At 45.7% G+C, this 15,728-nt stretch overlaps 1 protein-coding gene across 2 annotated transcripts in view; it reads left to right on the forward strand.

The window, feature by feature from the left end:
* LOC135225756 (ras-related C3 botulinum toxin substrate 1) overlaps positions 1-15,728 on the forward strand; it is a 266,130-nt gene that overhangs the window by 238,822 nt on the left and 11,580 nt on the right. For both annotated transcript variants that reach the window (XM_064265201.1, XM_064265202.1), the window contains exon 4: positions 10,570-10,704. In XM_064265201.1, coding sequence (XP_064121271.1) covers positions 10,570-10,704 — 135 coding nt within the window. The remainder of the gene's footprint in view (positions 1-10,569; positions 10,705-15,728) is intronic.

The raw sequence follows: 15,728 nt of genomic DNA on the forward strand, positions 1-15,728 counted from the left end.
TCTCTTCCACACCTAGCTAGGTACATGCCCCCGAGGGTCAGCGGCCATGCAACCCACAACCTATGACCTCAGTGTTTTCCTGGTCGCTGACCCGTCCACACATGTCAGCTCATCTTTCTTGTATCAGCCCAATTCCCCCTTTTTGCATTTCCTTGTGTAAGTGGTTTCCCCTCCCCTTGTGTGTGTGCATGCCCTTCATTCATGGAGTCCGACATTCCTCAACGCCATTGCCTAGGCCCTTCGGGGGCCAAGTCATGTGGGGCCATCTTGTCTTCTACGAAGACAGACTCCCACTCTTTGTGTAACTCGTGTCGAGGTGGGCCTTGCTCACCAGAGTCCATGTGCCCGGAGTGTGTATCCTGCCCTCCCTTCCAATGGATGTTGGCCTCAACCAAGAGGAAGAAGAAATAAGGCAGGACTCCTGTGAAGAAGTCTTGCTCAGAAGAGCCCTCTTCGGCTAGACCTGCTCCCCTGCCAGCTTCGCTTCCGAAGTTTTCCCCTGTTCCCTCCCAGCAAGGTGAGTTCGTTGCCGGGCCTCTGCCCATTGCAGAGCCCGATGAGACTGTGTCTCGTCTCCCATACAGGTTGTACTGCCTGGGGATGATGACCTGAAGGTGTGGTCTCCTGTTTCAACCTTTGGGGCCCTCTGTCGGCCGAGGTGTTTTCCTCTGCACTCCACTTGGTGAGCGAGGCTCAACCTGCTACAGTTTGTGCGGCTCACCCCGCTACAGTGCGTGCGGTCTTGGAGCTGGGTGCCCCGTCTGCGTCAGCTGGGGTGGCTGTCAGTATGTTTTCCACCTCATCTGCGCTCCCTTTGACCTCCCCCGAGGGGTTTGGCAACCACAGAAGACAGCAGAAGCCGATGGAGTCTTTGGAGTTCCAGTCCCAGTCTTGATTTGGCACTCCTTGTACCCCATTCAGATTGCCTCTGTGGGAGGACAAGTTTCAGTGCTGGGGACTGCCCCCGCTCCTTCCTGTGATGTCGGAGCCAATGGCCAGGACACTCTCCTGAGCCGAGGTGCCCTCGGTGGAAGTAGCTCCACCCCCTTCTGAGGATTATTCCTCCTTGGAGTCTTCGGACTCGGACAGTTCCTTCAGTATAAGGAGGCATAGAGCAAAGCAGAGGCGCCGTGCTTGGAGGGGTCAAGCATGTTCTCCCTCATCCTCCCCAGGCCGCTAATCCCCCTCCCGAGTTCATGGCTCCTGTGACGGTCCCATGAACAGGGTTGCTCCGCTCCACCACTGGTTGTTCCCCTTGCGGTCTCGGAGGATCCCTTCCCGGTACCAGCGGGCCCCTTGGCGGCCGCGCGTGCCATGCAGGCTACTTTCCTTGGTGTCGCTCCCCCTCCTTTCGCCCCGCGGAGGAGGCGGAGCGGTTCGCCCTCTCCGGTCGGGATCGGGGTGCAAGCCTGGGCCAGTGGGAGTCCCATGACGGCCCTGCTGATTCAGTCAGAGGCTCCTTTCCTAGATGAGCACCTGTTCCCACCAGTGTGCCTCGGTTGGAGCCACCCGCCATCACCGACCTTCCCCCCTCCGCCCATGACGGCCCCAGCTTGCCCCCTAGAGAACGGTGAAGATGAGGCATTCGTCCAGGACAAGCTCCAGAATGCCTTGGAAGGGCAGGGCACCACGGACGAGGGGTCAACCTTTAGGCGAGTCCTAGCTCTCATTATGGCCAAGAACTATCTGGGGGAGCCCAACCCACCTCCTGATGCCAAGAGGTCCGTAGCTGTGGACTTCTCTTGGGGGGTCCAAAGGAGGCCAAGCTGCCTCTGAGTCTTCCTCTGGCTGGGAACACGATCCAGGCCTGGCCCATATAGACCAAGTAGTTGCAGGCCCCAGGAACTCCTTCAGGTCCCACGAGTCCCTCAAACTCCTCTCAGCTGCCAAGGCCAGGCAGAGGAGGCTCTACACTCCTGAGGGCTTCTCGGCTTCCCCTAAGTCTGTTGAAGGGGTCCTTCCTTCCCTCGCTCCAGGTCTCTCTGAGGAGAGGCTGAGGACAGGCTCTTGGCAGGGCCAGTCACCTTTTCCCAGCTGGAGGCCACAGCTTGGGCTATGGTCCACGTAGCCTACTGGCTCGACCTCTGGTCTGGGCCAGTGGCCAGGTTCGCCATTGACCACGACTTGCGGGACGAGGCTGAGCTGGATCAGGTCAAGGAATTGGTCCTGTTGGGTGGGGGTGGGGGTGTCAATTAGTTTCCTGACGACCCAGTCCATTACCCAGTGGACCAACTGGGTCCGGGGGAGGGACACTGTCCTGGCCAGGTTGCCCAGGAGCCTCCCCAACAGAGAGGCCAAGGCCCTGAGGAACTCCCCGCTTACAGGAAAGTCCTTCCTCCCTGAAGAGGTCATAGAGGAGTCCCTGGAACGATGGAGGAAGGCAAGCCAAGACTCCATTGTGTACAGGGCCTCCTCCTTCAAACACCCAGCCCAACGTAGGGCGCAGGAAGCCCCCCCGGCTGAGACAACAGCAGAGGCACAGGGCGCAGCCCTCCTCATCCAACCTCAAACCCATATCCAGAGGTTGGGTGGGACAAGGGACTCAGCCCTCCACCAGGGCCCCCTCATCTTCCTCTTCCTCCTTTAGACCCAGACCTACCGCCTCCTGAAGGGGTTGAAACAGCCGCTTCCCCAGAAGGAAATAAGATGCAAGGGCCCCTTCCCTCTCTCCTGCCACAGGTGGAGAGTTGCCTCTTGAATCATTAGCAGAACTGGGAGGATCACAGAGCCAACCCCTGGACAGTTTGAGTCCTCAGGGATGGTTACCGGATCCCCTTCCAGGACGGGAAGCCTCCCCTGACAGGGGAACTGGAGAAATGGTCCTTCTAGCCCTGGGACCCCAGTCACAGGGAAGCTTTACGGTCAGAAGTTTGGTCTGTGATGGAGAAGGGAGCCCTCCAACAGGCGGCACACAACTCCCCCAGGTTCTTCAGTCACCTCTTCCTGGTGGAGAAGTCCTCGGGGGGGGGGGGGGGTGAGCTGGTCATAGACTTGTCTGCCCTGAATATGTTCGTCCTCAAGACTCCTTTCAAGTTAGCGACCCCGAGGTCGGTCCTGCCAGCCCTGAGGGAAGGGGACTTCATGTTGTCCCTGGACCTCAAGAACGCATACTTTGAGATTCCAGTGCACCCATCCAGCAGGAAGTACTTATGGATCACATGGAAGGGCAAGTCCTACCAGTTCAGGACTCAGCTTCGGTCTTTCCACGACCTTGCAGGTGTTCACCAGAGTGCTCTTCTTCATGTCGTCCTGGGCTCACAGTTGGGGGATCTGTCTCCTGTGGTACCTGGATGACTGGTTGTTGCCTTCCTCCTCATGGGAGACCTTACAGAAGCAGAGGGACGAACTTCTAGCCTTCTGCTTAGTCCTGGGCATAGTTCTGAACTGGAAGAACTCCCATCTGGTCCCAACCACCAGGATGGTGTACCTGGGGATGGATCTGGATACGAAGGTGGCCAAGGCCTTCCCTACTAAGACAGGCTGACCAACCTACTGAAGATAGCTCTGCTATTCCTACAGAACTCCCCCGGCCGAGTGAGGGAGTGGTAGAGACTCCTGGGCCATCTGGTCTCCCTAGAGAAGCTAGTTCCCCAAGGCAGACTAAAATTGAGACCCATCCAATGGAACCTGAAGGAGGGTTGGTTGCCGAAAGAGGACCCTCCTCAGAAACTCAGACCTCCCCCCAAAGATGCTCTTGTTCACGGACGCATCGAAGGAGGGATGGGGAGCTCACCTGCTGTCGAAACAAGGGAAGGAGTCTGGAAAGAACAGGAGAGACAGCTACAAATAAACAGGCTGGAGTTACTGGCAATCCAGAGAGCCCTGCTTGGATTCAAACACAAGATCAGGAACCGGGCAGTGGCTTTGATGTATAACAACGCCAAGGTGGTAGCCTTTGCCAAGAAGCAGGGTGGGCTGAGGTCCCATTACCTGTGTGATCTCACGGAGACCATCCTGGAGTGGGCTGCAAGCATCAGCATGACCCTGACAGCGAGTTTCATTCCATAAAAGAGAAACGTGATCGCAGACAGGCTAAGCAGACAGTGGCAGGTGATAGGGTTGGAATAATCCCTCCACCCCGAGGTAGCGACAGAACTAATTGAGATGTGGGGCTCACCCTCCCTGGACCTATTTGCAATGAAGCTAAATACCAAGCTCCTAGTATTCTGCACCCCAGTGCCCGACCCAGCAGCGGCATTCCAACACCCGTGGGATGGGTTGGACATATACTCGTTCCCATCCTTTGGAGTGATCAGGCAGGTTCTAAACCACCTAAGAAATTCAAGAGGAACTCAGTTAACATTAGTGGTCCCCATGTGGCTAGACAGGGAATGGTTCTTGGAGCGCCAGGCCCTAACGGTGCAAGGCCCCTGGAAGCTGCCCCTCAGGCCAGACCTTCTAAGACAGCTCCACTTCAAGAGGTTTCACGAAGGTCTCCCAGCTCTATCCCTTCACAGGTGGAGACTATCAAGCGACTGCTGAGTAAGGAGGGCTTCTCTCCGAGGGTAGCTCCCCTGAGGAAGTCGCCAGCGGCTGTCTACCAGGCCAAATGAACAGCTTTTGGGAACTGATGCAGAGGAAGAGTTCTCAAGCTTCTGCAGGCCAAGATTCCCCACATAGCGGACTTCCTGCTACACCTGAGACTTGACAAAGGCCTCTCGGTAGCAGCTGTGAAGGGAATCAGCCACCTTAGGCCAAGTCTTCCTCCTGAAAGGTTTGGTTTTGGGGAATTCCAGGCACCTTTTGATGTTAATCAGGAGCTTTGAACAGTCTCCCCCCAGTGCCTTGAAGGCACTGCAGTGGGACGTCGCTAGGGTGCTGGATTCCCAGAAGAAGCCCCCTTTCAAACCCGTCAAGGATATCCTTGACAGAGAGCTGACACTGAAGACGTCTTCCTCCTGGCATTGGCTTCCACCAGGAGAGTAGGGGACCTGCATGGCCTATCTTACGAGGTTTCCCACTCGAAAGGTTGGAAAGAGCTTCCCTTTCAGTATGTACCCTCCTTCATGGCTAAGACTCAGAACCCCTCGATCGTGGAAGACAAGCTCGTAGAGTTCTCGATCCCGGCCATAGCAAGATCAGACGATCCTCAGGACCTGCTCTTGTGTCCGGTCCAGGTAGTGAGGAAGTACCTCAGTAGGACAGCCTGGTTCAGGCCAGCTATTAGGAACCTGTTCGTTTCCATTGGCCGGGAGAAGAATGCGGTCTTGAAGAACATCATCTTCTGGTTAAGGGAAATGATCAGGTGAGCCTACGAAGGAGTGGGTATGCCTCCCCCAAAGAAAGCCAGGCCTCAAGACATTAGGGCGTTGGAGCATCCTAACCTTCTCGAAGAACATAGCGGTCAGCCAGGTCCTAAGGGGTTGGAGTGTGGAACAGACAGTCCACTTTTACGGCTTGCTACCTGAGGGACTGCACCCGTAAATCACTTGATTCGTTCGAAATTAGGCCAGTGGTGGCTGGCCAACAGCAGATCTAGACCTCCACTGAGCATAAGACTCCAGGGGTGTGAGTGGTAGTATGAATTTGTATCCTCCTTTTCTCACCCTTCCATCCTCCTTCTTTATCGTCTTCCTGGGTCTCTGGCAAGTTTTCATAGGACCCAACGAGCCTTCAGGTAAGACAGAGGGTATAAGATGGGTTTTAGAAGTGCAAACCATTGCCTTATTGTTGTCACTTTCCGGGTTACCCTTCCATACCAGCCAGCACCTTTGGCGGACACTCCAACGGGTAAGCCTTTAGACCAACCTCTGGGTTCATTCCCCCCTAAGCTACTCACTCCCTCCCAAAGGATAATGCTCCTATTAAAGTAGTAGTTCAAGGTAAGTAGTATACGGCATCGGAGCAAATCACCAATTCTTGGTAATTTGTATTTTTCCTAGCTATACTTGCCTCGAACTACTTAGGTTTCAGGCCCTCCCTACCGTCTCCGAGTACCTTAGGGCGGGAACCTTAAGGAGCGGAAAGCACTGAGATCGTAGGTCGTGGGTCTTATGGCCATTGACCCTTGGGGCATGTACCTGGCTAGGTGTGGAAGGGATTACCAGATTTTTCTGGTCAGTACCGGATTGACATCCAGGATTCTCTTATTAAGGTAGTTCGGGGTAAGTATAGCTAGAAAAAATACAAATTACCAAGAATTTGTGATTTTTAAAAAAATGCTTTATCAATTGTTCAATTATATACAGTGGTGTATATGTCAGAGAGTCACCTTTATATTGTTAGTGTTTGTTGTTACATTCATATTTCTACTCGGAGGAAATGTTTTATTTGTTACATGAAATATAGCACAGTATTGACAGATACATTATACAGTAATCCTGTTGTAATGGACTCAACATCAAGAACCTTTCGTAGTTACTAGACTATTTTTTTGTCAGACAGAGACTTGCGTATCATAATTTTCCAAATTCACCTTAGGTGGACTAGGAATGGGTGTTATTTTCCACCTACTCCTACTTAGCTATGAATGAGAGATTGGGTGTTATTTTCCACCCACTCCTGCTTAGCTATGAATGAGAGATGCAAGGAGATTGATTTAGTGTTATTTCTTTCATGAGTATAAAATTTGTCTAGTTATCTTTGGTGATGACTGTGTATATTGTGTGCTTCATTTCAGTTGTTCTGTACTATTAGTTTTGTTACTTTTGTGTGTGTGTGTGTGGTGTGTGTGTGTGTGTGTGTGTGTGGTGTGTGTGTGTGTGTGTGTGTGTGTGTGTTTACAGGGCACATCATGTCTATCTTGAGTGTCTGTAGTTTTTTCAAATGCTGTTTTTGTAAGCATTTTTAATGAGCAGGATATGTATCCTTTATTAATCCTGCACTTTCATCTAGAAGTTTTCCTCACACAGTGCTTCATCTAGTATGTATTCTGTTCATGTACTTTTACACAAAAAGATTTGTATAATATCTCATATTTATACTCTGAACTGTGTATCTTGAATAACGGAACATTTATCAATGGAAAGCGGTGTCAGCAACAGTCGCTCTGTACTAAGGTTGACAGCATGGATAATGAGCTTGCCAGGCTCACAAGAAATACAGACAACTAGTTTGTATTGCATTATGTAAGCACTAACTATAACAAATTTTGTATTTGCATACAGTATTGTGTTGTTTTATTCTCTAAAGTGAGATTCAGAAACTTTGTCCCAGTGTTTTTCTGGATTAACTTCTTTTTCTGTGCATTTGACAAAGGTATTACTCAGCCATAGTATACTTTACATCCCTACCTAATTTTGGGCAGCATTCTTTATTACGTACTTATATTAGGAAAAAGTATATTCATAAGAGTAAAATGAAGCAGCTGAAGCCAGTGGCGGAACACATTAATATATGGGTTCAAAGTTATATGTGACGTAAACATGACGTCCCGGCTCCTCCCACAAGGTGATGACAACAAACAGCTGTCTCTGATATTCTGAATGAATATTTGTACCTTGTCAAGGCTTCAAGAATGGCGGCTATGATAAGTCCCTGTGGTTGCAGGACAGCTTTTGTGATTCGACTTGCACACTTGTTTAGAAGTGAGGAGACCTGTAGCAAACCTAAGTAAGCTTGAACCAGTAGATGAATAATAGGGCCCTTTTTTGGGTAAGGAGTGCACCCAGACATCTAAGGCTATCAAGTTTTTGTCATTTGTTAACTTCCATAAGGTGCAGAAAGATAATTATATATGCTCTATAAAGCAATAGTTGTTGATTTCTTAGTAAAATATAACTTGCGGAACAACATTAAAACCTGCTACCCCCCCCCCACACACAAAAAAAAAAAAAAAAAAATCATGTTATATAATACATCACTGAATGACCTCTATAGGTCCCAGTGCTTGTCTTGAAGTCTAAATTCTACAATCCAATCTAATCCTATGCAGTTGTCTATTTATTACAATGATTGTCACTGTCATATTAGGAAAAATATGAAAGGAGTTATGACAAATACAAAAGTTTTCATCACTTTGTTAATATATTGTTAATTATATAATTTTTCAAGGGAGAAAGTGAGAGAAAGTAATTTCTCGGATTACTTGTGGAAACGCTTTTCTTCAAAGATTCTAGCACTTGACCTCTTGGCATAAATCCTATATACTACTACTACTACTAATACTACTACAAAGCGTAAACAAGGAGTATTGGTTGTATTACAGTGTTGCCAGAGGTGGAGACTTTCATGAATAGCCAATTATCCATCGAGAAGGATGCAAGTTAATGATGTCAATGATGTCATAAGTTACGTCATTATATCTTCGAAAGACATTCCTCTGAGTTTCCTGGCGATGTCTACAAGGAGTCGGTGTTACCCATAATTACCAGAATTATGCAACTTTCGTAATACAGAATACAGTAAAAAAAATTTGGTAGGGATGTAAGATACCCTGTGACAGTGTCACAGGGTATACTTGGATAAGATTTTATTCCGGAAAAACGCCGGGACACTATCAGTGAATCTCATAGTAGTAACATTCATGTCGTGAGTAAAGGCATAAAAAATAAAGATCTAGTACACTGCATTGTTAAAAACCAAAAATTAATTTTGGTCCAGGCTTAACTAAAAATTCTGACAGAAATTGCTTTTGGTTGGTAAGCAACTCCCAATCACAATTTTCACCTCTTAGGACAATTTGAAAAAAAAAAGGACCCAAGACATCCCCACAGAATTTTTTCAGAAAAGTAGGATGAATTGGCAAAGACAAAAAGAGCATTGAACTACTGGAGAAATTTAAAGTCATTAACCCAAAAATACCTTACGTGTATATCCTTCCCATTTCTCACAAAGATAATTTTCCATTCAGACCCATTATCTCATGTGCCAGAGCTACCAAGTATAAAATTTCCCCCAGTCACATTAAACATTCTGAAGACTTTCTGTCCCAAATTCAGAGAAGCTCATATACCACTTCACAGCATAAAACTTTTAAGCCTAGTTGTTGGTTCCCTATTCACCAAAGCACCAGTATTACAGGACATTCTACAATTTGGAGGGAAAAATTAGCCCACTATTCAGATAATTTCTCATTGGCCCCTAGATAAAATTGTAAAGTTAGTTGAATTATATATATCCAATAACGTGTTTCATTCTGGGAGTCCTCCTATAAAAAAAAATTCTGGTGCAGTATGGGTAGCCCTTTTAAGTCTTGTTTTGGCAAATCTATACAAGGAATATTTTGAAACTATTATAATAAATGCAGTTAAATCTCAATAAATAAATGCAATAAAACCTAAATACATGCTTTGGATGAGATACGTAAATGGTATCTTAACATTTTGGGATAATATATGGGGCAATTTCAACTACTGTAATTTTTTTCAAAATGAAATGCATTTGTGATCAGCATAAAATTTCAAGTTGAATGGGAAACAGACAACAAAATTTATTCTCTTGATGTTTCATGATTAGAAAGACAACAGAATACAAATTTACCATATACAGACAACCAACATTTTCACTTTCATACATTCATTATTTTAGTTATCATGACACTTCTATCAAAATTGGCATAGCCAGCAATTTATTCTTAAAGAGCCTTGCAGATTTGTCCCCGGAATTTCCTGGAAAAGGAATTTGAACTAATGTGTAAGCAGCTGTCATCTTTAAAGTACTTTAACCATATAATTGAGAAAGCAATTCATAAAGGTGAACATAATCTACCATCTCCCTCAAAACAAGACTAGAGAGATGTCCAACAATAAAATAAATATCCCACCCCTGGACAGGATTAAGACATTGACACAGACCCTTGGGAACTCTAACCTTTTTGCTTTTACCTACCATAATACCTTAGCCAAATCCCTGATTAAACATCCAACAGAGCCAATCCCCAAAGACTCAGGAGAATACGAAATCCCTTACCTTGATTGTGACCAATTTTACATTGGTTTTACAGGTAAATCACTCCCCCATAGATTAATATAACATAAATGTTCAGTTAGGAATGAACAACAGAGCTCAGCCATTTTTAACCACATAAATAACCGTAATCACAGAATAAACTGGAATTTGTCATGTATAACTTAATAACAGCATGTCGGTGCAAAAGCCGGGTGGTATAATCAACTTTGATTAAACAAAGAAATACAATGAATATCTCAAAAAGGTCTTGGGGACTTAGATATTATAGATAAAATCTTCCTCCAACCAGCAATTAAGAAGGTTAAAGAGAAATTGTTGACCAAAGTGACTTAACGGCTGACCTGTGACCTCTGGGTGTAAATACGTACCGCTCTTCCTGTAACTATTCATCCCTCACTTGCCTGAAGAGAGACGGTTTGGTCTTTGAAATATAGTGGTGTTTACTGTCTACAATTTGGTGTTTTTATTGGCTCCTTTTAGTGTGTGTGTGTGTGTGTGTGTGTGTTTTGGTTTAGTATTACATACTCCCATAAGCAAGCTTCCTTGGTGCTATTCCATGTTTACAGAATGAGTCATTTTTATTTTTGAATACTATACCTGAACTAGACTGCTATGCATTAAGGGACCAATTAAGATCTTTTATTTAAGAGTTAAATTTTTTCCTCATGATGTATCTGTGAGCAATGTTTTTTTTTATAATAATACAAATATTACTTTCAGTGGTATCCAGAAGTGCGCCATCATTGTCCAAATACTCCCATCATTCTGGTTGGAACGAAGCTTGATTTACGAGATGATAGAGAAACTTTAGATAAGTTGAAAGACAAGAAACTCACTCCTATTTCTTATCCTCAGGTAAGCTCTTGAGGAACCAGTCTGTCTGCCTTTGACCTGTTTATAGCAATGAAGTTTCCTGTTAGATTTTGCTCTAGGTTTTGCTTGGTATAATGTGAATGATTTGGGTAAACCTTTATGTTTACACCCATTCCATTGCAAGTGGTACTCAAGGCTCTTTGGAGCATCCTTTCACCCTCAACTATTGTTTTCTGCCCTTTGACTCTAGCCTCTTATCACACATTTACAACTTCATAAACATTATCTTACTACAGTTTTCACCTCACATTTAAGGACAAATCCCTCAGGAGAGCTTATGAGCTTAGAAATGTGACTTATTGATCACAGTAAGTTATTATCATTATTATTGGCTGATTCAGCTGCGTTAATTTCATACAGGACTTTCTCAAATCTCCTTATTGTTGATTTTTCAGTATTGCTTAGACTGGCAGGCAATATGCCAATGGAGGACTTGTCAAAACCAGAGGATTCAAGGGACGATTATTATTCTGCATGAGAAATACATCAATCTTGTTTCTCTCTCTCTCTCTCTCTCTCTCTCTCTCTCTCTCTCTCTCTCTCTCTCTCTCTCTCTCTCTCTCTCTCTCTCTCTCTCTCTCTCTCTCTTTTGTTTCCTCACAACATTTTGACTCGGGCTCTGGTGGTCATCTTCCAGGTGATTTTTGATTGGCTGCATACTCAGGACTGTCTGCTATTGGCTGCTTACTCGCTGCCTCAAGACAGTTGCTGGAGTTGATAGTTTCTCTGGCGTAGCCTTGATGATTGTCTCAGCACTCGGTTGACGTCATGGGGAGTTGCATTTTCTTTGGCTCTTTGCTCTATGATGTCATTCCTGGTGTTATTGTTGGTGTTTCCTTTATCGGGGGGTCATCATTGGGAATATTGTGGTATTACTGCTGGTATTATTTGTTAAATATCATTGGTTCTGGGGTCAAGTTCCGTCTTAAGCTCATGGGAAGGTGGAAAGCTTCTTGTATCGTGTTCAGAGTGGGTTTTTTTCCAAAATGAATAGCGCTTCCAGCAGCGCAGATGTCTCAGGTCAGGGGGGCTTCTGAAGATCGTAGTATTGTGGACAATACTATCCTTGGAATGAGTCTGGTTGTGGCTGGTGAGGGCGTGGCAATTAATGGCACCCTCCTGAGCATGACACAAGATTCTCTTTGCAAGTCGCTGTTCATTATGGAAAAAAGCCCCATGAGAAGATCAAGCTGTATTATAAGGCAAGAATACACGCACATCACTTTGAGGATGAGGCTGTATTGAAGAAAATCGTCAAGAGATAATGTGACCCCTACCAAAGTCGACAAAGAACTGGAACCCATAATTTTATGTGTGCAACTTACCAAGTAGTTACATAGCTATAGTTTCTAAAACCGTTGGCAGCTAGAATTTTTTATTTTTGAAATTCGCGGTAGTGCTAGTTTGTTTTGGTCAGGTGATTCCCCCCCCCTCCCCCGCCCCGCCCACTATCGGGGGAGTGAGGAACCAACACCATACGAAAATCAGTTGTTTCTGCTGGCTGGTACTGTTAACACAGTTTTCAGTAGTCAGCGGAATTTTTGGAATTCTTTACCGTCGCTCATTGTTGGAGTTATTTGATGAAGTACTCTGAATATTCGTAACTTTTGTTTTCGGGGGTTTTAGCTGTTTAGGAATTCAAATAGTTCTAAATATTTTTGCACCAAAATTTACTAGTTTGAATTGGTCTTCATAATGTCAGACACTAGTACATTTGGGATTAGGTATTGCAGTAAAGGCTGCAATACTAGGATTGCTAAAGCTGGTAATGATCCACATTCAGTTTGCACAGGTTGAAGGGGACAGACTTGTACATGTGGGGAATGTATTAATTGGGATCAAAGAACTTGGAAGATCTTGACTAGTTACACAAACAAGTTAGAGAGAGATAAAAAGAGAAAAGCAGCTTCTAGAGCTAAAGCAAAAAGCTCAGTTAGCCAGGAATTGTCTTATGATAATTTGTCTCTTTCTGAACCTTTCCCACCACCTGTCATTGCCAGTCCTAATCTTGGCTCTCTCACACCGGTACTGGATGCTGTGGCCAATTTAGAGGCAAGAGTAGATAAGAAATTTTCAATCATGCTCCAAGCAATGGAGAAATTAGGAGCATCTGTGAAAACCCTAATGGACAAGGTAAGTGGTGAAGTGAGTGCAAGTGCAAGTGTTGTGGAGGAGGTGGCTGTTCGGCCCACTGATTCTCCTAGGCAAAGGTCCCTGTCAAACTCCCCAGAACCTGGGAGGAGGCATACTGGTAGCCCAAGGGAGGTCAGTGGGTTCTGCCCACGAGCAGTCGCCCCTTCAGGCGATTCTGTTGACAAATCCCAGATCGCAACAGAGCCCCATTGAACAGGCGTCTCTAAAGGAGTACCGCTTTCGTCTGGTGCTTCCAGTTCCGGCAAGTCTTCTCCCAGGCGCCAGTGGCATTTCCGTGACTGAGTCCCGTCCATTGAAAAGGAGGGCTCGTAAGTTGTCTCCCTCTCCAGTCCCCTGTAAAAAGGCTAGCCCTTTCCGAAAAGAACAGCCTTCGTGTAGTTTTTGGGACTCTCCAGGGAGATTCTCTCAGGATATGGCAGGAGAGGGATGTCGTAGTGAGAGGATCACATCCTCTAAGTCTAAGTCGTCGTCAAGAAAGTCTTCCTCTGGCAGACTTTCGGAGGGGAAAAGTAAACTTCTGGAGATTTCTTAAGCACCGGTCCACACCTCTAAGGCTGAAGGACAGGTAAGACTCCCATCAGTCTCTCTTGTAATTCATGAGACTCCTGGGAGACAGGTTCAGCGTTCGGAGTATGAGAACCCACCAACTCCAGAGTGCCCATTGACGCCACAGTTTGCCCGCACACCAGAGCAGCATGTGGCGCCCGTAACTTCTGCGGCAATACTAGAACAACCTTTGGCTCCCGAGCGTCCTCTGGCGCCCAGGAATACAGTTGCGACTGAGCGTCCATTATTGCCCGAATATTCACTAGCGCCTGAGCGTCCACTAGCGCCTGAAAATCCACAAGCGCCTGAGCGCCCACTAGCACCTGAGCATCCACAGGTATACATCCAACCAAGCACAGAGGGACCAGTATGAAATGCTCAGACAGTCTATGTCATCAATTTCAGCTTTGGGCTTACCAACAGGATTTCAGGTGGTGGCTGCCCCCAATCCTTCTCTGTCAGCCATCCAGAATAAGTTAGACAGTATTTTGGGCTTTCTTCAATCTGCGGCGCCCCGATCCAACCTATAGAGACTTTATCACCAATTTCTTCAACCGAAGAAGAGAAAGGAGAAGAGGAGGATAAAGAGTCTTCTCTCACTGCCTACAAAGCCTTACTTTTTTACTTTGTAGAAAATTTTTCGGATCCGTACTCGCCAGTGTCTTCTTACATGAGAGAGAACCAGGAAGACTCCAGGAAATTACCAAAACTAGTACTGTCCTTTTTGGCTCGAAAAGTGTTGAAGGAAATTAACCTTTGGCTTGAGGATAAGAGGGATCAAGGCAAAGTTAACTTCTGCTTCCCTCCTCCTCGTCTTTCAATGAGACATTTATGTTAGGAAACCGGAGAAGCTCTCTCTTTGGATGTGTCTGCCTCCGCCCAGGGAGACTTCTCCGTGCTTATTGACTTGGTGAGGAGATCGGCTTTCAACTTGGCCAAGATCATGTTACGGCGTCAGAATTAAACCACTTAACTAAAAATATCTTTAGGGTATTTGAAGTTTTTAGTTTCCTGGACTGGACAGTAGGAGCCTTGGGACATAAACTCAAGAGCTATGCAATGTTGAATGAGGAAGCCTTTGCAGACTTTTCGGGAGTAATCTCCTGTTTAGATAAGGGGATTAAAGACGGTTCCGCGGAACTATGTCCCAACTCTTATGTTGATATGAAACTGTCCAAGAGGATTTCTTGCCATGCACAAGAAGGAGCAATTAAAAGCCATACCATGACAGCACACCAGGAAGCCATCTTCTGCGGCGGTACTATGAAGACTACTAAGATAATAGGGAGGGCTCCTGAGCAGCAACATTAACGACTGCTCAAGGCACGCCTTATGTACAACAAGAAAAGCCCTCACTGAATGTGACACAGGAAGTGCCCTTCCTCCCCACCAACTTAAAAAGCCATATGAATATAAATAATAATATAAATAATACCAGACTGAGCAACACCCCCAACCCAAGAATACCAGACGAGACAAGCAGCCCAGCAGCCTTGACGGTCTGCCAGGTTGCAACAGTGTGACCTTCAATGACGAGAAGTATCTCCAACCAATAGGAGGAACACACTGCACCACCAACCAATGAAAAATCGGTGAGCCGTTGACTCCCTGCTGACCTACCACTATATATTGAGTAGATCCTGACAGAATCTACAGTCTTATATATTTCTGGGTCTTTGTCTTTTATCAGTCCTTCCCATGCACTCTTTAGTCACTCATCTTCATTGGTTTTCAGAGATTGCCCCAGTGCTCTGCTCTCAATGTTGATGTAGTCCTCTATGCTTAGTAGCACTCTCTCCCTCCTTCCTTTTGTGTTATTGGATATCTGATGGATAGCCCACACAATCTGATCCATGTAGTACATAAAAAATATAGAGAAACACTTTAAGTTTTTAACATTTTTGTGTGATTGTCCAGGTTTGAGAACAAATTAATCAAAGAAATACTGTTAGAATCTTCATAATTTTAAGTTAACCCCATTACAGTCAGTCCTTGGAGTTAACCCCATTACAGGCAGTCCTTGGTTTAAGACAGGGGTTCTGTTCTTGTGCTATGTCGTAAGGTGAAAATTATTGTAAACTGAAACATCATCGAAAATCCTAAGAAAACCTTGCTTTTAATGCTTTGGGTGTATGTATTGAAAACTATGCAAACTACCTTTTTATTGCATTTTTCATTAAAAAAACACTTCAAATATTGGTTATTTTGCCTTGCAGTCATATTTCTTCTGTCAGATCAGCGTCATAACCCCAGAACATGCATTATAAACCAGGAAATAATTTCTGATTAATATATTTGAAAAGCCT

The sequence above is a fragment of the Macrobrachium nipponense genome, chromosome 13, assembly GCF_015104395.2.
Source record: "Macrobrachium nipponense isolate FS-2020 chromosome 13, ASM1510439v2, whole genome shotgun sequence".
Lineage (NCBI taxonomy): Eukaryota > Metazoa > Arthropoda > Malacostraca > Decapoda > Palaemonidae > Macrobrachium > Macrobrachium nipponense.